The following is a 23,728-nucleotide window of genomic DNA, read 5'->3' on the forward strand; positions in this document are numbered from 1 at the left end:
TATTTCCCCCTAAATCACGAGTTTAAATCATACATGTTCTTTACGTCTACAACAGACAAATTTACCCTTTATGACACACACACTAATATATATATATGTATATATAATATATGTATATGTATATATATATATGCACATACATTTATACACACACACACACACACACACACACACACACACACACACACACAGAGAGAGAGATACATTAGATGCATTAAGGAACACTTTTCTACAAAGAAATAGTAACTCTCATAATAGCTTAGTTATATTTTATTTTTTCAGTATAATATTGCAATTCTCTTAAATGGTCAACCATGAATTTTGTTATTTGACAAGCGCTGACCTTCTCCTAAATCTCCTCGTACACAAAAGTGACTTCATTTGTTCTGAAAAGTCATAGGGAGATAATAGAAAGGTATTGTGTTAAGGAATGTTTAAAAGGACCGTCTCCATTCATCAATGATGTTAGACAGGTGTACATGTTACCATACAGTTTGGTGAGAATGAAAATGTCACAATAAAAAAAAAACTATACAAAAACCAGTTACATTTTTCTGAACTCTGTGAAGAGAGCAAAAACAAGACCTATAGTAGTTTTTTTTTTTCAAACAAGAAAGCCATCTGAGTTACATAATCAAATACAATAACATTTTTCCAAACAGTGACTTCAATAAGTGCTCTATTCGTGGTTCACCCTGTCCAATGCCACATAGAAGCTCTTCTTGTCATCCAGGCAATGCCAACCAATGGGTCCAATTTCACAATCCGCACAAATAAGGTACTTCACTTTGCCTACATCTTTTGTGAAACCCACGTTCTCAAAAGTGTACATGTCATCAACCAGCCAGTGAGCTGTTAATGTGTCCCCATCCAATGTCCCGTCTGACTGACCAATGGAGGTTTTCTTTCTCATTGAAGGGAGAAATAGCTGGTAAATGAAAAAGGGATGTTGCATGGAAAACACATGACATATCAGTCTTGAAATATCATAATCATTGTATATAATATAACATAATATATATATTTTTTAAACTACAAGTCAGTTGTGCAAACAGACATATCATTGCTATAATTTTGCAAATTACTTAAGTAGTGTAAATTACAATGAATTATCGTAATGTAACATATGTATTTACCTGTATTTAAAATGTTTTACACACTAGTTTTAAAACAAGTTACCTCCTTTTCTGCAAACACTGCCATGCCTGGGCAGAGCACTTTGGAAGAACATCTCTGGCACAACACTGATTTCACATTTTTACCATCGTCTGACACGAGAGAGGGATCTACAGATCCCTCGGGAGAGGAGGACGGTTTACTGTCATCCATGTTAGTAAGCAAACTAAAAACAAAACATACGATCAATCAGAATTTACCATATATTACTTGATTATGGTCAGTCTATCAATGCATCTAATATGGTATTGATATAATTAGCTATAACTGGCTAAATAAGAGACTCATAACAGGAATACTCGCCTCCAAGTCAGACGATAAGGAAAACCGACCCTGCATAAGTCAGACTTGTTATCCAAATATAGTCTTCGAAATGTTGAGTACAAATATGGTAACTTAAGTATAAACACAATAATAGACAGTAGTTGGAAAATACTAGCGGACTAGTGTCAGCTGCGGCTAATACATGCGCAACTGCTAAAGCAGACCGGCTAAAAACAAGCCACGAATCCGTTCCGCTCGGCTCAGATTAACACAGACTCCATTTTCAAACGCAGTTATGTTCTAACATGATGGGAACATCCTTTTAAGATCCAGATAATATATTTGATATAATATATTCCCCCGGTTTCACAGACAAGGCTTAAGCCTAGTCCCAGACTAAAATGCATGTTTGAGCTGTTTTAACTGAAAGCAACTTGCACTGACAGATCTTAAAATATGTCATTGCTATTGTTTTGTCTCAAGTGCACACTAGAATTTTTTTTCCCCTTCCTAAACCGTGTTTATAAAAGCTACTTAAATGTCTGATTGAAGTAAATCTTGGCATTATCTAAGCCCTGTCTGTGAAACCAGGCCATATAGTTATTCTTTATTTAGATATTATTTGCAAATAATATCCTGGTTCAGAGACAGTTGTTTGCAAATGTATAATAAATATTAACCTCCAGAGGTTCCATTTTTAATGTATACAAATCTCCATTTTTACTTGAATGATCATCTCCACCATATAAATCAACCAAATAAGAGAAACTGAAAGTATGACCCATAAATATTTATTTGAACATTTCACATTTCAGTTAAATGCAAATGATTTACCACCTCTACACGTAACACATGAATATATGGTTGTGGTAAAGCCACACAGTTAGCTTATTTATTTAAAAAGGATCAAACACTACTTTTTTACAAACAGCAGTCTGAGAAAGTTCAACAATAAAGGTCAAACTTTTTGGTTTATTTATGTAACCTTATTATTAATTTGATTGGATTGCTTGCAAAGTAAATTAACTAGTTATGTTTAAGACTAATGAAATTTACTACACTGTAGTTTTGGCCCATCTATTTTAAACCTATTTCCTGTGGCCTAAGGCACGGGAATATTCTTATACTTTACAGGAAAGTTTATACTTTACAGACTGCACAGATGTATCCATGCAGAGGCTTTAATAACAATGATATTCAATATCTGCGCTGTAAGGTGCAACAGTTGACCTGTTTACATTTTCAATTGACCTAGAAGTAAAAGATAAAATTATGAATGTGTTCGAAGCAGGTAGATTGAGCCGAAAACCCTCAAACCCTTTATTTGCCCTTTGTGCGTTTTCCAGTTATTTTGAATAAAAAGATATCAAAGACATCTCTGCTCTTCAGTAAAGTTTGGGCAATAATTTGGATGTGCATCAAATGATGTGAAGAGCTGTTCATTTACATTAAGAAAAACTTGGATGCATTATATTATGAGGGGGACTCTCTACAGCTCAATGAAAGTGCTTTTCACTACTAAAGAAACACATTCAAAACGCAAGAGATTGTGTTGATGATAACAAGGGTCATCATGTTTCAACCTTCAATTATTTGTTCAGCCTACGTCACCATTTAACCACACAAAACCTTTCATTAAGTGAAATTTCATGGATTCTTTGTAACAGAATAAAAATGAATAAAAGTCAAAACGATAAGGAAAAACTCAAAGGTGAATAAAAACAAACCAAGGAATGAGTATAAATGGGGGGGCACTAAAAATCCTAATTGAAAAGCGATGTGTTTGTAGAGCTCTCAGAGGAGAGTGTCATCAGTGCAGCCTCCCTCAAGGCCATAGCGGAACTCCTGAAGGTTGGACACCCCATAGAAATGAACGAAGGCTGCTGCCACCACCAGCACGTGGAATATCTGGTGTGAGTGAAACTAAGAAGAGAGCAAATTAGGCGAGTAAAACATCTGCATATCACTATACTCAAGAATATGACTAAGAAAATAATTTCTGACTAAGGTGTAACTTACCCAAATATCACACTTGCCCGGGAAATAGCGCTCTGGAATTCGTGCAGCATACAGTCCAGCACCTGCGATGTACATGGCGCCCATTAAATAGAACCAGCCCATCTGTCCAACAGTAGTGGCTTTGACAAAACCCTCCTCGATGGTGAAGTGCATGGTGGGAACAATCCCGCTCAATCCGAGACCCATGAAAACTCCTAAGGAAAACATTTTTCAAAAACAATTTGCTATGAATAAATGTACCGTTGTCTTCTTGTAGTATTACTTTAGTGACACTGATATACTAGTATAATTTTTATCTTAAATTAGTTTTCATTTTAAATAAATACATTTATAGTGTTTTTTCCCCCCATTTCTTATTTTATATGTCTAGACTCTATATAGGTTTAATTTCAGTTTTTGCTTTAGTTATTTTAGTACATCAAGTAAATGAGAAATGTTGATTTGGCAACTAGCTAAAAAATACATATAAAAATAAAAAAACATTTCAGTTAACATTCATTTTATTTCAAGTAACAAAACAGTTTTGGGGTTTAGTTTTAGTTAACTATAATAAGGTGAATTAACCTTGTATTTACTCTAATAACCAGGTAAGACAAGTTGAATGAGAAAATGCTGCAGACACAGCCAATAAGATGGTATTTGATGTTTAAAAGTCACCATGAAATCAAAATGGACAATTCTCTTTTTTTTTTTTTTTTATGTAAAACTGCAGTGTTTATTTAATGATTTATCCGTACACATTATGTTAGTACTTTATTTTACAGTCCTGTTCCCCATGTATATCATATGTACTACTTATAGTAACCCCTAAATCTAACCTTAACCCATGTAGTTACCTTATATTACCAAGTACTTTCTTAGGTAAGAACAATGCAAGTACATGTAAGTGCACGTACTGTAAAATAAAGTGCAACCCACATTATAATTATTTTTTATGCATCCTTCTATTTTTTTAATCAACCACATAATATCCCTTCCTGCTTGCAACAATGTCTCTTGTCCAATGACACGTGCACTGGTGCAAGGGTGGGACATTCCTTTCCTCCAGCAATATGTCACTCAAATGAAAATCGCCGCAATTAGCAAACAAAGCCAATCCAATTATCCAATCAATTCCCGATTGACAAAATCAAGTTCTGTCCTACATTTTTTTGTAGTTCAAGCAGCCATTTCGCTCTGATATACGTCCAGTGCTCGAAGTGAAAACAAAAAATGTGTTGGTGAAATTGCGATCCAAGGGCAGGGCAGTCAGAGTACTTGAAACATGTGAGAAGTGCCGGTACGCAAGATAAAGTGAGGGTACGCTAGGGATTAAAATACAGAACTGCCGGTGCTACCTGATTAGAGAAAATGGAAAAAAAGGCTGTTGTGTTCCCTTTTGACAAATACATCTGTCAGGTCGGAGTAATGGGCATGACGAAAGGCCTTTACAATTGTTGGCGAAAACTGCCTGTTAGGGTGTGGGGTTAGTTTCTGTTGTACAGTAGCAATTCACCTTTTGGCACGGACATTATTCCACCCTGCAGCTACCTCCTCCTCTTTTGCTTTAGGAGGAAATACTTCTTAATACAACTCAACACCATTATGATTAGAAGTTTGCTGTTTCCGGATGCAAGAATTCAATGAGTAAGCGTTTAGTTGGGAGCAAGTTATTTTCGGTTACCAGTGAAGTATCCAGAGCCTTGTAGGCAGTGGCTAAAGGCTGCAAAGAACCATAAACCATAGATATGGAGAGAACAGCGCAACAGAAAATATGAAAAACCTATCTGGATGACAACAGTGTTTTAGGCCAAACAGAGGAGGAAAAAACTGAAAGAAACTACCATTCCATAAGTTCCACCCAACCTCCCTGAAGCAAAACACCATTTTGTACAGGTAAGAAATCTGTTGCCATGGTGTTCCATTTTTACCATATTGATGTTTAAAGAGTTGACGAGGTAATTTTTAGTGATAAACCTAATTCCTAACCTTTTGTCGATCCGACTGTCCATGGGTGAGGATAAAAAAAATGGGGAAGTACAATCTGTGTTTTTTACGAAAGCCCTAGAGCTGTCAAAAGTCAGCGTTTTACATCATCAGGTGGACAAAGAAACATTAATTTCTTAGTCCAGGTAAAATGGAGAAAGGGGTTCATTGTTCATTTATATATACTACGGACATATCAATACAAAGCGGGTTGAAAATTGATTCTGTGAAGTTACACTAACTTCTATCGTTTCGTACTATATTTCTTCACTTCAGGATTAATCTTTTAGCATTAAAGATTGGCCTAAAATATGCCAAAATGTAAACGTTATGGCAAATACATCACTGCCCACCTGCTCTGGTGGGCCTGTGGCGGGGAGTGGAGAAACGGTCCCACTGTGCAACTACGATGGCTGCTATACCCAACACGCAGACGATTGTGAGGTAGATGAGACGTGGCTGAGGAGAGCAGTAGAACGAGTAGTAAAGCCAGGGTACAAAAGAGCCCATGATCAGCAAAGCAATTCCGGAGTAGTCTAGTCTAAGAAAGAGAGATAGAGAAAAAGAGAGAGAGACATGAGAAAACAGAGAGATTAGTCACTTAAAGTCATTTCCACCATGAAATAGTGTAGTTAATGAGACAATAAACGTACTTGGAGAAAGTGCGAGAGACTTTCTCAGAATGGCAGTAGACTGTGTGAAAAAGCCAGGAGAAGCTGAGGCACAGCACTGCACCCAAGAAGAACATCCCGAACACCACTTTCTCCTGCAAGGGGGCCATGAAGTACATATTGGGCCTCAGCATGGTAAGTGTGCCCAGGCACAAGAATAAGATTAACCCTGTTGAAAAAACAAAATAAGAAAAACAATTGAACAATGGGCCAATGTTTTTTTGCTGTTGTTGTCTGGATCCTTTAAATTTACTAAAAGCTACATTGCATTTTACAAAATACAACTTTCCTGACATCACAATGAAGAAATATATTTTACAACTGTTTTTAAAATAAAGTTTAAGATAGCTTTTTACTTGTTACATGATATTTTTGGAGTCATTCAATTTAAATTAGACTGAAATGGTTATCCAATTGCACGCAGTGAGATTTTCAAACGCATGCTTGGTGCCGCCCCTCGAGCTGGCCGTTTTTCATTAGTCAATGCCAGACCATTAATCTTTCAGATTTAGGTCTGGATTTCCAGGCTAGTAGGGAACAGGGATGTCTGTGAATAAGGGATGCGCCTGAAAACCTCGCTAGTCCACTCCACGTTTCGCTTATCAGCTTGCGCACAGCAGCTATATAGGCGAAAATGTTTAATTGTTTTAACGGTCTATAAATTCGATACATTTACTTCACAGACATCCTTCTATGAGATATCCATTCTACTGTCTGTTTGCTGTGATGTCGGTGTTTCTTTGTCACAAGCACTCTACAGTACACGCTGTGTGGTATTGGTTGTTGATATCGGAGCACGAGCGCAGTATTGGGCCCTATATATAATTCTTTATTATTTCTTCTATATTACTTTATTTTTATTTAAGTTTTAGTAATTTTAGTACTTAAACTTATGCATTTTTCATTTAGTTGCCAAGGCACATTTCTAATTTCTAAGATTTTCATCTAACAGTTATATTTTATTTTATTCCAGCTTAATTTCATTGTACAACATTTATTTTAATAGTTTAAGTTAACAATAACAACACTGTGTGACATACCTGTTTTACACTAAATTGTTTTAAGGTTTTTGCTTTTTTTTAATCATGGAAACTTTGTTCATATGAACAAACTCATATGAATATTTATAATCTTGCATGCTCTCAAAATGAGAGCAGCGTTTGTACTTGTAATTGATCCCCTGCAACTTATTGCACTAAATATATGCATGAGGTGCACAATAGCCGCCATTCTCTGTGACGACTCTCAACTGTAACCCCAACCTTACCCAACAAATGAGTCCAGATATTCCCAGTCTCTGTGTGGATCCTGAAAATGCTCCCGAAGCAAGCACGGAACGAGGGCATGGGAGGCCGGTGACCGTGCAGGAGGTAGTCGTTGTCTTTTAGCCACTCTGGCAGGACGTGAAAGGGAATGACCCTCCAACGGCCCTCCCAGACCTGCAGAACAGAGATACGGCATTACCGCTCTGTTGCCATGCCCTTCCAAACCTGTATGACTCTATGATATTTTGAAGAATGTTTCTGCTCATAGAATGGAACTCAATGGGGTCCAAAACAACATTGAACACCATTGACTTTTACTGTATAGACAACAACAACAAAAAAGCAAGTCATACAGGTTTGTGAATGACATGAGAGTGAGTAAATGATGACAAGTTTAATTTTTTGGGGAGAACTATCCGTTTAAATTTCTGTTTAAGATTTAAAGGCGTTGTGTTTGATGATCACACCTTATGCACAAACTCCTCCATCTTCTCCATTGCACGGTGAGCCTGAAGTGGTAGCGTCAGAACCTCTCCGACTTCTTCATCCTCCTCTTCATCATCAGCAAGAGCACTTGCTCCCTGTGGATACAATCAGCTCAAAATGAGCCTGCGACACTTTCTGCTGGCACTGAAAATGAAAGACTCTAATGCATTCAGATTAATAATTGCGTGGCTTGCCTCTGACTGGAGTCCTTTGGCTCCTATGGGGCCATTCTCCTCCAGCAGGGGACCCAGCTCCATCAGCTCCACATCGGCTGGGACGTGGCATTCCTCAGTGACCCTGCAGTCTGCATGACTGGCAGACCTGATTTGTCCTGACATAAGTAGACTGCCCTGTGACTCGACCCAGACCTCTGAAGCCTACACTTCAGTTCACTGTGGGCCAAATGTAATACATTCAATTAAAACAAAACTTCATTGGCAAAGTCAAGTCATGACAATACCAGTGACCCGAAACAACAAAAGAGACTGCTTACCTCTAGCAGGTGCTTTGAACACATACAGGTCTAAACCAGCCTGCTGATGTTTGTCTCTCTATGAAATTGCATTCAATCTTAGAGGGGAAAAAAACAAATAAAAACCACTTGGCATCATTATCTCAGTTCAAAATACTGGCTGTGTTATAATTTGTGTTTTTTCGAATCATTATCAAAATAAATAAACCAAACCAAAAAAAAAAAAATCCTATTCATTTTTGCATAGGGGAATTGATATTAAAATGTTAACTAACAAACCTGTGGAAGTTGTTACTCGATTGGTTTATGCTTTTGTTGAAGCCATCAGTATGAATTATATAGGTTATCTTATTTTTTATTAGATTTTTTTTTAAAGAATTGTTTAACAGAGGAATTCCAGGAGAAAAACTATGTTACCCATAATTCTGCAAAGAAATGTCCACCAATCAGAGAATGGTTACAAGTAAATAGTGCCAAAAAGCAATACTTCAGTGAATCCAAAATGACGTAATTGAGTCCTCAAACTTCTTAAATATTTGAATAAATAACCATATTTTACAATAAAAGTAAACTATATTGTTTCTATGTAGATATTTAATAATAGTTTTATATTTATCCATAGTTTTTAACTCAATTGTCATTTGTAATGCTTCATGGGATTGTAGTAGTCCATTGCACTCTATTAAAACGAAATTCGAAAAGCGTCACTGAACGAGACATCTTCTTCGTGAATGTGTGAAAATGACAGACAGATTTACAGATTACTCATGAGATAAAGACATTGTTGAAAATCTTAATTAATTAGGCTATAATTGTTGTCTTTTTCTTGATAATAATAATAATAATAATTACGAAAGAATTGTAGAAAAACAAATTTGTATACAGCATAATAACACCGTTTATACGTGTTATTATGCTGTATACCAATTTGTTTTTCTACAATTACTAGGTGTTGTTTGAGTAAACGAGTCATTGACTCATACACTCATCTGATTAACTTGCATGCGGAAACAAGACACTGAACGAATCCGTTTTTTTGTGGTCTGATTAAAAAAAGATTCGAGTCACGGTGATGAATCAAAATCCTTACCACTAATTCGAATCGAACGTTGGAACGCATGTCGTATTTGATTCCAAATACGTCTAGATATGCAGCTCAGTGGATTTGAAATCAAACCCGTAATAACTGACAAATGAAGTGTCATCATATAGCTCATACCCATGACTAACGGTATTAGCCTGCTGGCTAACAAGGGGCTTTAAATGTTAGAGGACGAGCAGCCAAAACACCGGCACACGTCATGATCAACACTTACAAAATCATCATACATAACATAGCAACAATGCTACAACAACAACTATACTATATTATTCGCAAAAATGCCACTAACAACGATTAATTAGTACGAAATTAAGCGCTTTTAAAAAAAACAAGCTGGTATATTATAGCAGGTTAGCATTGAGACACAGAAACCGCTACGCACCGCTAAAGTACTGTGTCTGGATGCGTCTACAACAATATATGAATCACAATTTTGCCTTTGCGTTGAAATAATGAGACATTTTATCGTGCAGACGGTTACCTGATTTCCAGAACGGCTGTTAAAGAAATTAGATCTCTTCCGGACGGCCACCAAACACCAGCAGGATGGAGAAAAAAAAGAGTTGAAAGCTGCTGTGTGCAATACGGCGAGTTCAAACTGGCTCTGTTGTCTTTGAAATAACACCGCGGCGGCGCCTCCTGCTGGTGAAAGACGGTCCTGCAAGGTGTTTGGTAAAACCCCCACAGCGCTATTTAAGGACACTAACCCATTTATTTGGTGGTTCTTGTGAATGCTTCCACATTTACAGCAGTAATCTCCATCAGGTGATTTATTTTATTGTAAAATACCAGGTAGTGAAAGTTGAATTTCAGTCTGAGGAGAATACTGAAGCGTTTTACTACACTGCAGCAGCATCTTTTGTGTTATGGTCACATTTATATGGCACGTGCTGACAGCCTTTAGAAAGATTAAAAAAAAACCGGAGATGGAGTATTTTTGTTAAATCAGATGGCATTCGCCAATCTCCTATAATCCCCAATCCTCATCCGTCTTTATAATCTCTTTCAATGCAAAAGTGAGCATCCCACAACCAAAACATAAATAAAATCCTCAGATTTGGGACATGTAATGCTGAGGGGAAAACAATAAAAGAAAAAAAGATTGCCAGTGAAAACACTTTAATAAGCATTTCTAAGTTGCTTGCCTTTAGTGCATTTTGTATAAAACAATAGCATTGCTTTTTAAATTAAAGCATAGTTAACATAACAGATAAACATGGAGTGCAGCATGCATACAAAAATACTCCAGTGACAGCAAATGCATCTCATAACAATGTACACATACACCAAATATGAATGCCAGTCAAATCATATAGGCACATGAATATAATATTCAGCAATAAAGTCAGCAAGCAGGTGTCTTAACACACTGGTGCCTTTTCAAGTGCATTAGATAGGGGCTTTTTTGTAGTATCAGCATCTTATTGTGAGCTTTTAGAGCACATCAAACCACACGGGTGAATATAAAGACTGAGAACACAGCAGATCATAGTTGTATCATGTTACATAATTAAGGGCTTTTAATATGAAGAACCAATTACCTATGGACAGGCTAGCATTTGAACATTTAATATGTATTATATACTGTCCATAAAAGGGTAATTTGCTATATAATATCATATTTGTAATACCAAATTTGCTTAAACACAATATTGCACAACTCAAGTATCTGTATCTTTGGAGTAATTAGTGGTCTGGGCACTGAACATCGAGAACGGTCTAATAGACAAAGCGTTGGCTCTGCCGGTAGCCCAGTTTGTCCAGGTTGGGATTACAGGCAAACTGGATCATGGGAGGTGGACCGCACATGAGGATCATAGAGTCATCACTGGGTGGAGGCAGGTGCTCCTGAATCATCTCAGCATTGATGAAGCCCTGACTGTACTCCCAATCTGCAGACAAGTAAACACAGGTACACTTCAAAGGAAGACCATATATGATGAATAAAAGGAAAAAGATAGTCTAAAATATGTCCCACGTACTTAAAAATTGCACTCTTTGTGTTCATGTTGGTTTCATATGGTTTGTGTCACGTGATGTAACCATCAAATAAAATGTAATAACATCTCCTTATACACTGAATTCATCTGAGTGTACATTATTTATAAATACATTTAAAGTGTAATGTGGTATAACCATCAAGTAAAATTTAATAACATTCTCCTTACACACTGAATACATGTGAGTTTTAGTTTTATGGGTCAGATATTATAAATGATTAATTCATAAATAGCATTATGTTTTTGTCAGAGTTACATCACATGACATTGTACAAGGCAAGCTGAACTAACTTTGCCTTGCCATTAAAAAGTCCAACTAGGACGGTTTCATCAGGACATTTTCTATGACCCTCACATTGTTGACTTTATGACCCAAATTAAATATCAAAATTAATTTTAGTTGAGAAATGAAAAACACACTCATCATAGAAGCTAGTTTATTCAAGTCATTGTATGTATAAATGTTTTAATGTATTAAGTTAATTGGTCCAGACAAAACAAAATCCTGTCATTGACCCACATACTATACACTACCATTCAAAAGTTTGGAGTCAGTAAGATGTTTTTATTTTAGAAGAAATGTAATTTTATATTCAGTAAGGATGCGATAAATTGATCAAAAGTGACAGTAAATACATTTATAATGTTACAAAAGATTTAATTTCAAATTATTGCGTTTTGAACTACTTTAAAGATTTAAATTAGATTTGAAAACAGATTAAAATAAATAAAAAAACAGTTATTGTAATAAGATTCCACTATATTACTGTTTTTATTGTATTTTTAATCAAATAAATGCATGCAGCTTTTGTGAGCATGACACTTCTTTCAGAAACATATATAAAATTAAAAAAACGTACCGACCCCAAACTTTTGGAAGGTAGTGTAAATCAAGCTTTACCATTTTGTGGGTTATGTATAACGTCTTATACCTTCAGGAGCTCTGTCCACCGTGAACCAGAGTTTGACGCGATCTGGATGTCTCGCCTGAACCTCCTCCAGCTCATCCTTCAGCAGAATGTCCTTCTCAGTCTGGAAGGCAGACAAGAGGTAAACTGATTCAGTTTATACTTGCCAAGCGGCTTAATCTCTTTGAACATACTTTTTATGTAATATTATGGTTACGAACAAAACATTCCACCATACACTTAAAGGGATAGCTCACCCAAAAATGAAAATTCTGTCATTATAAATTCAGAACGATCCCTTTAATTATATCGCTTGAATGGAGCACCAACCTGGTTGGCAAACAGCAGGCTGCATGTAGTTGTGTCACTTGGGTTCTTGATGATGTCACGAATCAGCTGCAACATTGGTGTAATGCCTACACAGGGAGGAGGAGGAGGACAAATTATCCTAGTGATCATATGGCTTCATTATGACTAAAAATGAGGAGAAAGACACAGTACCTGTTCCACCAGCTATAAGACCCAACGTTTTTACAGTCTTGGTCTCGGCAGGAGCCTTCTTGTCGGCCTGTATAGTGAACTGGCCTGTTGGGTGGAGATGTAGGTGTAAGGTGTGACTGTGTAAATACATACATCTAAATTCAGGTCAAATATTGATAGTAAAATGTGCTGTCAGACCTTCCCCCTTGTACTCCAGCAAACCTCCTGGTCCTCTAAAGTCAATCACATCTCCGATCCTCAAACTCTCCAGGTACTGGGACATCTTTCCCCCTTCGGGGAACTTTGGGTGCACATTCCTAAAATAAATCTGCAGAGTAAAATATGTCAGCTCTATAAAAATATTTAAAACCCCAAAGGCTTGTACAAGAAATATAGACCAAGAGAACCTTCACAACTAGGTCAACGAATCCTTTGTCATCATCACTGGACACTGGTGTGTAAGGACGCACAATCAAATTACCATCAATCCTGGCAGAGAGATAAACATGCTTGCCTTGAGAGAGAACGACAGGGAGAAAGAGTGCTTTACTATTAATAGTCGATACACACACCAGTCTGCTCATCAAGTTCTTGTTTACACCAGGTAACATCCGTATCAGGTGATCCGATCACAAACGGAGACAAACTACTGTTTACATCTGGTAACGTGCCTCAAAGGAGTCTCTGGTTCTGTGTCTAGATACAGAACTCGCTTATTTCAGAAGTTAATGCATGTTAAAAGTGCAAAAAATAGTTATATAAAAATAGTTGATATATATATATAAAATATATTGCACATACATACACACTTTATGTTATAATGTATTACTATTGTAATTGTTTTTATTATGCTCACTATGGCTGCAAAGAGTAAGTCAGACAAGGATTGTTTGATGAAATTAAAGTTCAAAAGAACAGCATATTTTAACATTATAAATGTCTTTACTGTCCCTTTCGATCAATTTAACCCTCTGGTGCTTTTCGGTCAATCTTGACCAAAATAATTGTATGTTTTTTTTTTAGAATCATGGACATGATTCGAAAAGGTTAAAGGGATATTTCACCGCTGGAAAGATGAATGTGTATTTAAATTGGGTCATTTATGTAGTAGGAAATGTGAAATTATTTTAGAAGTTGGTGCCTTCTAGACTGAGAAAAGCCAGAAAATGTATTTTTGGCTCATGTGGATGAAAGACAACAACTCCCAGAATGCACTTGCTTCGCTGCCCTGCGAGGCCACTCCCAAGCCACGCCTACCGGTTACAGAGGGCAGTATCGGAAGAAATGATACAACTAGGCTACTAGTTGACTAGAAACTGAAAAGATGCGGTTTTATCGGGAGATCCCACCCCCTATGGGCGGGTTGAAAACATGCGGAACTAGCTCCTACTACTGACTGTAGTCTCTAGCCTCTGGCCAAAAAAGCCTCAGATGATGATTTTTGCTAATCGGTGAAGTATCCCTTTAAAAGGTCCTTAAAAAAACAACAACAAAAAAACACTTGTGCTCCTCACGTCAATGGGAGATAAATTTCTAGTGGAAACTTTTGGTACTGCGGCCAAACAAAATCTTACTGAAAGCTAATTTTTATAGATAAAGCACTAATTTGGAACACAACTTGTTTAGATGCATGGCTTTGATTTTCTTGCAGTTTTAGATTAAAACACGTTTTTGAAAATATACATTTCATAAAATACAAAAACTTAAATAGCATTTTTGTGCATTTTTAATAACAATAAACAAAATGCTGTACCTTTTTGTAAGTTCACTTTTAAAAACTTTTTTCACTTCAGCAATAATTTTCCAAGTGTCGTCTTTGAAAAGAGATCAAACTTAAGTCTGTGCTCCAAAGCATCAAAGATTTACGACAGTTTAAATTGGAAATCAAATTTTCAGGTCTATCTATGCTCAAAAAGTGAATAAATGGATCATAACTACAGCATAAATATAATTTAGTACCATAAAATCGCCTAAAAATACAAAATATTAAATAAAATATAGTACATTCATCTCATTGAAATAAATAAAGGGTGATTTTTGACCGCCACGAGAAGAGCACCAGAGAGTTAATGCATTCTTGCTGAATAAAAATTTCTTTCAAAAAAGAAAAAAACTACCTGTATTAAAGTATTGACTCTGAATGTGCATACATCACAAGATAAGTGTCATGGCATTGATACCAGGAATACTGAAGAAAACTGTCTAACCAGTAAAGAGAAAAAAATCCTGTTTTACTGCAAAGGTTGACTGAAGCAGGGCGTCCTTTGCTGTTGTCTGGGACTGGGACACATTAGAACGGATTAGCATTTTCACAACAAATGCGACATGTTTTGTGTTTCTAACTGGATCAAGCTAATTCTTGTACCCCTTTAACACCTGTATTTAGCACAGCCAGGTATAAACATTGTCCAACTGTCTGTGATTACTCTCAAGCAAATGGACATGTATAAAGCTGCTTTTCAAACCCAAACCTCATTTATCATTTAGCCTAACACACAGTTCTTATCCAAAGCAGCCAGACACAGGCTACGTGATAGGACAGGTGTGGGATTTCTTTCAGCATGCTTCAGACCAAACCCTGCAACCTTTGTATTAGCAGCAGAGAAACAATCAACCCACCCACCACCTACCCACAAGACTCCTTACCTACTGGTAATCCCAAAACATGCTCTGGGGTAGGCAGGACGAACCGAAACCGGCGGGTATCATGACTTATGATCTGTATGAAGAGAGTAAAGTTTTTATTTTGTCAACAGCATCTTCAGTACCACATAAATAGTAAACCATTGAAATAGGAAACAGGGCAAATACCTCCTTGTCTAGAAGTCTCAATTTGTATTTTTCAGAGGGATCAATCAGGGTAATTTGTGGTTTCTTTTTCCTGTTCAAGAAATAATAGCCCAGCACACCTGCAGTTGAGACCAGTACCACTCCAACGGTCACTGCTACTGTAGTGGACTAAAATACAGATTAGTGCATATTAACAAGGTTTTAAAAACATAACATAAAATATTCAATTATTAATTATTTATTAAGCTAAAAATGCATTTATTGGTTGATTCACAGTACACACAACAGAAGTGTGTAACGGTTCCAAATGCATCGATGAATCATCTGTTTTTCCAAGAATAAACTCTGACGTTTCTGCTTTGGTATCCCATTTCTAGAAGAACCGTCTGCTGATTCGGTAGTAAGTTAAATGCAATTTACTGAATATAATATTTTCAATTTGGTGGCATGACTAGTCAATATGCTGTGTGTTGATAAATGGGAAAGCATGCAGCATTATTATGCGAAACAAACTTGGTGGCATTCCAAAGCAGTAACATGGCACTTCCTCTGAATGATAATAAATAACTGCAATTCATCTTTAGTGTACTTCTCCAAAGCTTTGTGACTTACCATCGCGTAACCCATGTTGAGTGATCTACTTCTACAAGGAGATTCAGTCAGAGTAAACCTTCAAACTAAACATTCGTCGACACACCTATGAATACGCAGGCGGAGAGCTCGGTGTTTGAGGCAAACAACGCTGCGCAGTTATTGCGCATAATAAAACGTTTCATTCAACGCATTCCGTACTGCGTAATCCCACCCCCATTGCAACACTATCTAATGTCTATGGTAGGCGCAGGTAGGCGTCTCTCGGTAGCCGGAAACACATCAAACAAGATAGAAATAAAAGTCCTCCAATCTCCTTTTGTCCAGAGACTCCTGAGAAACTCACATCACTTTATTTAGAACATTTTATGTTTAAAAATGAAGTGCATATATTAATGTCCTCCAATTTTTTTTGTCTAGAAATGTATTTTATTGATTCATACAAATGTAATACAATTTTAAATTAAAAAAAGTTAAATTCCCAGAAATTCAAGGTACTTTATTCATTCATTCATTCATTCATATGTATCATTCACAAATTCCAAAAAGTGAAAGCAATTTCCTGAAGAATTAATACGGACTGTTATATTAATGCTAAAAGCACCGTAATTTTAAGATAATAGGGTCCTTTTGAGTTTTTAAGATACCAGGGGCCTTACATACATTGGTTTCCCTTATATATTAATTTATGCTCAAGCTATTATCTTTTTTACGTAATTGCGGACATTGATGTGAAGCTGATTCGATGTCTCTGAAAATATCTCCATTGCCAGAGCCTTTGTCTCTTCTGATCCATTCCAAAGGGCCCGATAAACAGGAAGTGTGTACTTTTGTTTCCCCTGTAACCAAAACATGAAAAATCCGTCTTTAAAAATAAGCTAAATCGATCTCTATTCATACAATTGATCATTTTAATAGTTCAAAGAGCTGAATGAATTATAAATAATGTACAGATTCTAACCTGGCTTGTGAGGAAATTGCGAATATGTTGGAATCCTGGTTTATGTTGGTTCTTTGCAACAATCTGGGCCCATCGCAATTTCAGCTCAGAATTGTTGGACTCAGTAATATGCAAGTAGCACTCCTCTAGCTTCTTTATGTTACCTGTTAATATGGAAATACTTATTTATTTTACAATCTACTTAAAATACTTAAACATTCATCCAAAAACACAATGAGTTATTTGCACCATCTGGAAGGGGTGACTTCTCAATGATCTTGTCCAAGAAGTAGACAGTTTGGTAGGTCTTCCATGGTTTTATATCAGTTTTGTTGATGGATTTTAAGTCCAGGTTATGGTTAACCCACATTTCAGCTAATAGCTCTGCTGGTTTCATCAGTGTCTGACCAGCAGAGAGATCAGGGACATATGGAGGCCAACCAGGGACATTGAGCCAGCTGTCAAAATCCAGACCTAACAAAGCAAATGAGAACATAAAAGCTGAAGACAAAAGACCGTCAGCCCAAACAGTATAGATTCAGACTATCCTTTGTGATTTTATAACAAAGAAATGCTACTAATGGTCTTTTTCCACACCCTCAATTTTGTGGACATTCTTCTCTTTCAGGTCTGGGAAATACTCCAGGTAGAACTCCAATGCATCCTCCGCCAACACACTTCTGAACTTGAACTTTTCCACATAAGCCTTGAAGAGACACAATTGCTGTTTTCTCATATCTTCAAATTTTCATTCATATATACTGCCAATCAAAAGTTTAGGTCAGTAAGATAAAATAAAAGAGAAATTACTACTTTTATTCAGCAAGGACGCATTAAAATTCTAACTAAAATAAAACTAAAATAGTACATAAATAAAATAACAATTCGCTGAAGCCTGGAATAATGGCTGGAATAAATTATATTTGAAAAAATATAAATTGTATCTTTTTTTAAACATTGAAACTGAAAACAGTTGTTTTAAATTGTAATTAATATTTCAAAAGAAATTTTTTTTTTTTCAGCCTTGGTGAGCATAAGAGACTTAACATTTAAAAATCTTACTGACCCCAAACTTTCAAACAGTAGTATATATATTTATTATTATTTATTATTAAAAACATTTTCTGTAGGCTTATTGTTCCAGTAACCTTGAGGAATGCGTCAAAGCGTGACTGATCTCCTGTGAGGTGGGCCAGGTAGGAAACAAAGCAGAAGCCTTTCTCATAGGGCGTTTCATTATAGGTATCATCAGGATCGACACCTACGTAAAAACACAAAGAGATGTTAATAATAACAACCTATTCTTCACAATTTGTGATAAATAATGACCAAGTAGTGTGAGACTGCTATCTTTATTCAGCTTACAACGTCAAATTAAATAGACAATAAACTAGTTGTGACCCACAGTACCTGGTTCGATCTTAACCCGTAGTTTATTGAGAGGATGGTCCTCTCCAGTGTTGTCCATGTGCTGACGTAGAAGAGCTTTCCCAGTTGCCGCCTCCAGACATGTATAAGCCTCTCCTGTGAAAGAAATGGCACCCTTTAATGAACTCTTTATTAGTGAAACACTTTAAGGGGTCAAATAATGTAAAGCATACCATACAGCTCCTTGCAAACTCTGCGTTGAGCGTACATCGTGAAGCCCTCGTTCAGCCAGAAATCCCCCCAGGTGGCGTTGGTGACGAGGTTTCCAAACCAGCTGTGACAGATCTCGTGTACAATGACATCAGCAAGAGAGCGATCGCCGGCCAGCAGACAGGGCGTGACAAAGGTCAGGCAGGGGTTCTCCATCCCACCGAAAGGGAAGGATGGAGGCATGAACAGCACATCATATCTACACAAGTACAACAAATAAAGACACACATTAATTATAAAATAGTTTTCTGAATAAAAGTGATCTTCAGATTCTATTAAGCCACTTTAGATCAATCAGAATAGAGTGGTGCAGGGATGACGTATTTTTGTAGGCCAAAACCAGTAAACAAATTAGCATTTTAGCACTTCCAGTTCCATCGTCCAGAGGTCAATGGGTTTTTTGAATGGGTTTTTGGTTAAATGGTTGAAATAAGGTCTGCGGTGAACACAAGCTCCAGATATTTTCATGTTTTATTTACAATACAAAATACATCAGTAATACCCTCTTGTGAATTGTTTATGTTTTCACTTGTCTTGTAAAAGGTGGTTGCTTAAAAGGGACATCAAACATCATCCGCCAAACTGGTAAACTCATCTACTCACTAGTCCACTTTCACAGCCTCATTGTGTTTATAATCACGCTCTTGAAAACTATTATAACTCAAACTTTCAGGGAAAATGTTTTTAATGGAAGTGAAGCGATGCAACTGATGCTGGAAAGTCACGTGCCAGTAACAACATGTAGTACGTCTGAATTTTTATTCATACTACCCATCTTCATATTATATAGAGAATACTTTTTTTAATGAACATGAAGTAAATTTAAATTAAAATGTAGTACCGACTCAGTTTGCGATTTCGGATGCAGCGTGAAAGAGTTGTTGTAAGCTTAGTGATGGTGACGTTGAAGTCATGCGACCGTGGTGTAGTTCATTTATAGCCTATGTTTATAATACACTAGGGCTCTGTCCGAAATCAACCACTATACCCTTAAATAGGGCACTATTTGAGGGGACAGTCATTTGTAGTGGTGCCGAAACAATAGTGGGCGTTATTAGTGGTACGTTACTGGTACAAAGGTCTCATTCCCACAGAAGTTAACCAAAAGGTAATAAAGTTCTTAAGAGTTTAGAGATAACTTGCACACAGAGGAGGGTGGCTCTTCCAGGCAAATGGCATTCTGCTCCCAAAAGGTGTAAACTCTGAATGCAAATTCCAATTGTTAGCAAATGTTTCCATGTGAAAGAAGTTTCTGTCTATATAAAGAAATGCAACAGGAGGTTCAGGGCGATTTGTCACTCAAATTAGCCTGTGATGCCGAGTGTATGGAAAACACTTCGCATCATGTATTTTATAATGTCAGGTTCGCATTTTCTCTCTTTATTCCAGAGCATTTGATGTTTTGTATTTATTATCTTTGAACCGATTATGAAATTGGCATGATACATTTACCTGACATAATAAATTTGATTTAGAATTTCCATTTGATTTTATTCCGACCGACTCTGAAATTGTTTTCCCAAGTAGATTAAACGGATTCGTATGTTACCGCAAGTTTTGCGTCAAATTAGTGACGACTAATATTTGCCACTAATTCAAGTGTATGTGTTTTGCAAAGATAAGAAGTGAATTTCCGTTTAGGGCAGCAAATGCTGCTTGACCAACCTAAATCTGGGTGTGTCTTACCTCTGTTTTAATTTAATGTTATTTTAGATAAGTGTACGTGGGAAACCACGGCATGGCCAATCCAAAGCTATTATAACAAAAATATGTCATCCCTGCACCACTCTGTTAGGAAGGTGTTCATGAAAAAGTGTCTCCCACCTTCCCCAAACATAGGATCCAAACAGTTTCTCTCCCACAGACAGGAACTCTTCGATCACGTTATCATACTCTTGCTTGGCTGCCTCCAGTAAACAAGGCTCGGTCCAAACACGTGTCCTGAAAATGGTGTTAAAAGTCAGAAATGTTTGTCATAACAATAATAATTATTACAATTTAAATGTTTACTTTATAATAGGGTCTACTTATAATGTTAGTAAAAGTATTTTTGCACCAAAAACACAGTTTTCCATTAACATTTTCAGCCACTGCAGTTTAGTTTCAATAAATGATTTGGGGGGGAGAAAGTTACAGTATGTTTTTATTGCAAAATGAGCTCTTATCTCAGGAGAGCAATAAGAACTTTATTCCTTGTGATATGACCCCTTTGTGGGAAAGGATTTGGGATGTTTTTACCTGGGTCCCACCTCGGCAGACTGCAGGTCTCCTACTGCCAGTGCTACCAGGTAAGAGGGAATGGGATGCTCCATAGTGAACAGGAAAGCGCTGTCTGCTTTCCTCTGCTCCCATTTACTAGCGCTCATAACTGCTGTGAAGCCATCAGGCACCTGATAAGAAGAGGGAGGACCATCAAAGTAAGAAACTACCTTGTTTATGAGACAGTACAAAGGGCAATGATAAGAAATAAACTCTCAGCCTTATCATGTAGGCTAGAGAAAACCCTTGTGCTCTTTTTTTAAAAGAAGTCACTCACCAAAGCTGCATTTATTTGATCAAGAACACAGTTAAAACAGTGATATTGTAAAATATTACTACAATTTAAATAACATAACTATTTTAAAATAACTGAAAATGTATTTCTGTGATGCAAAGCTGAATTTTCAGCATCATTACTCCAGTCTTCAGTGTCACATGATCCTTCAGAAATCATTCTAATATGCTGATTTGATGCTCTAGGAACATTTCCTATTGTTGAAAATATTATTTTGGACACCATACATTATTTTATTTTTTCCAGGATTCTTTGATGTAAAATAAAGTTCAAAAGATCAGCATTTATTTGAAATCGAAATCTTTTGTAACACCATAAATGTTTTTGCTGTCACTTTTGATCAGCTTAATGCATCCTTGATGAATAAAACGAATAATTTCTATTATAAATAAAACAATTAGAACCCAATTTTTCAATCCAATCAATTCCTGATTAATAAAATCAAGTGGTTTTATGTCAAGTGGCCTCCTAATGGAATCCATTTTTTCCTAATTGACTCAAATTACGTCTTTACGTCTATATACCCATACTCTTTCTACCTGTAAATTCGGCTGGCCCAATGGCCTCACCTGAACTGCTGCTGAGTAGGTGCTCTTGACTGCTGGAGTATCAAAGCAAGGGAAGAAGGAGCGGTTGAGAACAGCCTGGCCTTGAGTGAAAACATAAGGCTTGAGCTTTCCCGCAGTCTGCTCTGGTTCCAGCCAACACACCTAAAAGAAGATACATGCGTTTGGTGAAACATTACCTGCACAACAGCCGAGTAAGTGCTCTTTGTCATGGGCGTATGGAAGCCGGGAAACAGGCTGCGGTTCAGGACAGGGAACCCAGATGTGTACAAGAATGGCAGTGTCTTCTCAGCCGTCTGCACTGGGTCCAGCCATGACATCTACAGAGAAGTATGGAAGCTCGTTTCCACCACGGAATAAAAAAAATAAACGTAATAACTTTAAAATAATTTTATTTTACAATTCTGACTTATTTCTCAGAATTGCGAGAAGCACATTTTTTTTTCTCGTAATTGAGTTTTCTTTTTCTTGCAGTTGGGAACTTGTATCTCACAATCAATTCATACTTTATAACTCGCAATTACGAGTTTATCTCACAATTCTGAGGGGGAAAAAGTCAGAATTGCAATATTATATATAAAATCACAATTTTGAGTTTTTTTCTCACAATTCTGAGTTTTTTTCTCACAATTCTGAGTTTTTTTCTCGGAATCGTGAGATATTTAAATTCAGAATTGCGATAAACTCGCCATTTAAAACAGTAATTGAGAGTTTATATCTCACTATTATAGGCTATAAATACAATCTCAACAATTTTTCATCGTAATTTCAAGTTTATAACTCGCAATTCTGACTTTTCTCAGAATTGTGAGATACATTTTAAATTAAGAGTTATAAAGTCAGAATTGCGAGATAAAATGTTGCAATTACTTTTTATTTATTTTATTCCGTGGGGGAAACAAACCACCATAGTGATGCTTCTTGCTTGCTTTTACAGTAAATGAATGAAATTTACCATCTGAAGGCCTAAACTAAGTGACTAAAGTGAGTCTGGAAGACTGCAAGGAGAACAGATTCAGAAAGAGAAACCAAAGTATTCTTCCTCCTAGGTCTCATGACAGCTTTGATATTGAAGCTCAGCTCAGGCTTGTCCTGAACTTCAAAATGGAAATGATTATGAACAATTTTTTTTTTTTAAGTACAGTTTTTCTTGCTTACCCCTGGTCCATCAGAAGCTGTATATTTGATTGCAAGCTGAAGTTTGTCTTCTGAGTTGAAAGTTGTGGGAAACCTCACGACGAGCGTGGTCCCATAACTGGTGAAGTCACGAATCAGAAATTCTGTGCTGGTCCAGTCACGTTCATTTCGACTGAATGTGATTTCATGCAGGGACAGAGTTGAATGAATATCTAGCTGCAACTCACTCTGACTATCCTGAATGCATTGCAGCTGTAATGTTTCGGTGCCTGATATGGTTTTCTTTTCAAAATCCACTTTAAGATCGAGATGAAAATGATCTATTTTAAACTGGCGGAAACTAGAGGAGGTAGCCACGTCTTCGGCTGTGTCTGAATACAGCGTAAATGTTTTATCCATTGTCCTACAACTGGCACAAATCTACAACAATAGATCTAACGGGCTACAGCAAAACACCGGCAAACGGTGGTCAATCTGTTCTTCGCTCAGAAACGACAAGTGAACTGTGGTAAAACAATCCACTCGCTGGAAGACGAATAGGTATAGCATGTGGACTGGACTTACGCAGCACTAGCCTGCGTTATTGCAGCGCAGTGTTGTTTGTCATGAAGACATGGCAGGTGACCAATAACATAAATCTGAAATATCTCACTGGCGCCTACTGAAATGCTACCAGTTAACAACTATTATCTGTTATTCATGAC

General features: G+C 36.8%; 4 protein-coding genes across 5 annotated transcripts; all 4 read right to left on the bottom strand.

Annotated features, from left to right (window-relative positions):
- Positions 1–254: 254 nt before the first annotated feature.
- On the bottom strand, positions 255–1,750 carry rabif (RAB interacting factor). The gene is made up of 3 exons (XM_082156068.1): positions 1,480–1,750; positions 1,180–1,342; positions 255–928 (listed from the first exon to the last, which is right to left on the bottom strand). Exons 2-3 carry the CDS (start codon positions 1,327–1,329, stop codon positions 680–682), a joined length of 399 nt encoding a protein of 132 aa, XP_082012194.1. The 5' UTR covers positions 1,330–1,342; positions 1,480–1,750; the 3' UTR covers positions 255–679.
- Positions 1,751–2,215: 465 nt separating this feature from the next.
- Positions 2,216–10,056, bottom strand: adipor1a (adiponectin receptor 1a). Its single transcript, XM_082156066.1, has 9 exons — positions 9,902–10,056; positions 8,340–8,416; positions 8,041–8,238; positions 7,828–7,941; positions 7,363–7,534; positions 6,078–6,264; positions 5,778–5,965; positions 3,460–3,653; positions 2,216–3,363 (listed from the first exon to the last, which is right to left on the bottom strand). Exons 3-9 carry the CDS (start codon positions 8,182–8,184, stop codon positions 3,235–3,237), a joined length of 1,128 nt encoding a protein of 375 aa, XP_082012192.1. The 5' UTR covers positions 8,185–8,238; positions 8,340–8,416; positions 9,902–10,056; the 3' UTR covers positions 2,216–3,234.
- A 466-nt stretch (positions 10,057–10,522) lies between these two features.
- cyb5r1 (cytochrome b5 reductase 1) lies at positions 10,523–16,369 on the bottom strand. The gene is made up of 9 exons (XM_082156067.1): positions 16,211–16,369; positions 15,620–15,766; positions 15,455–15,527; positions 13,216–13,322; positions 13,007–13,136; positions 12,830–12,913; positions 12,659–12,744; positions 12,353–12,452; positions 10,523–11,312 (listed from the first exon to the last, which is right to left on the bottom strand). The coding sequence occupies exons 1-9, from the start codon at positions 16,223–16,225 to the stop codon at positions 11,140–11,142; spliced, it is 915 nt and encodes a 304-aa protein (XP_082012193.1). The 5' UTR covers positions 16,226–16,369; the 3' UTR covers positions 10,523–11,139.
- Positions 16,370–16,673: 304 nt separating this feature from the next.
- rnpep (arginyl aminopeptidase (aminopeptidase B)) lies at positions 16,674–23,569 on the bottom strand. Of its 2 annotated transcripts, none has more exons than XM_082156064.1 (11): positions 23,046–23,569; positions 21,891–22,031; positions 21,006–21,157; positions 20,592–20,708; positions 18,731–18,966; positions 18,540–18,653; positions 18,278–18,390; positions 17,727–17,835; positions 17,379–17,603; positions 17,151–17,293; positions 16,674–17,028 (listed from the first exon to the last, which is right to left on the bottom strand). In XM_082156064.1, exons 1-11 carry the CDS (start codon positions 23,421–23,423, stop codon positions 16,882–16,884), a joined length of 1,875 nt encoding a protein of 624 aa, XP_082012190.1. In that variant the 5' UTR covers positions 23,424–23,569; the 3' UTR covers positions 16,674–16,881. The 2 variants fall into 2 exon arrangements, with proteins under 2 accessions (XP_082012190.1, XP_082012191.1); XM_082156065.1 differs by lacking the exon at positions 21,891–22,031 and adding an exon at positions 22,067–22,207.
- Between the last annotated feature and the right edge of the window lie 159 nt (positions 23,570–23,728).

This window comes from Leuciscus leuciscus (assembly GCF_965113295.1).
Source record: "Leuciscus leuciscus genome assembly, chromosome: 23".
NCBI classification, from domain to species: domain Eukaryota; kingdom Metazoa; phylum Chordata; class Actinopteri; order Cypriniformes; family Leuciscidae; genus Leuciscus; species Leuciscus leuciscus.

Coding starts and splice junctions, on each gene's coding strand:
- rabif (XM_082156068.1), bottom strand. CDS start 1,329: ATGGATGACAGTAAACCGTCCTCCTCTCCCGAGGGATCTGTAGATCCC. Junction 929..1,179: donor CAGTGTTTGCAGAAAAGGAG/GTAACTTGTTTT, acceptor TTCATTTACCAG/CTATTTCTCCCTTCAATGAG.
- adipor1a (XM_082156066.1), bottom strand. CDS start 8,184: ATGTCAGGACAAATCAGGTCTGCCAGTCATGCAGACTGCAGGGTCACT. Junction 6,265..7,362: donor TATCTGGACTCATTTGTTGG/GTAAGGTTGGGG, acceptor TTTTTTCAACAG/GGTTAATCTTATTCTTGTGC. Junction 3,364..3,459: donor CGGGCAAGTGTGATATTTGG/GTAAGTTACACC, acceptor CTCTCTTCTTAG/TTTCACTCACACCAGATATT.
- cyb5r1 (XM_082156067.1), bottom strand. Junction 13,323..15,454: donor TGTTTTGGGATTACCAGTAG/GTAAGGAGTCTT, acceptor TTCTCTCTCAAG/GCAAGCATGTTTATCTCTCT. Junction 12,745..12,829: donor TCTTATAGCTGGTGGAACAG/GTACTGTGTCTT, acceptor CTCCCTGTGTAG/GCATTACACCAATGTTGCAG.
- rnpep (XM_082156064.1), bottom strand. CDS start 23,423: ATGGATAAAACATTTACGCTGTATTCAGACACAGCCGAAGACGTGGCT. Junction 18,967..20,591: donor GGATCCTATGTTTGGGGAAG/GTGGGAGACACT, acceptor GTACTTGTGTAG/ATATGATGTGCTGTTCATGC. Junction 18,654..18,730: donor AGTTTGCAAGGAGCTGTATG/GTATGCTTTACA, acceptor TTTCTTTCACAG/GAGAGGCTTATACATGTCTG.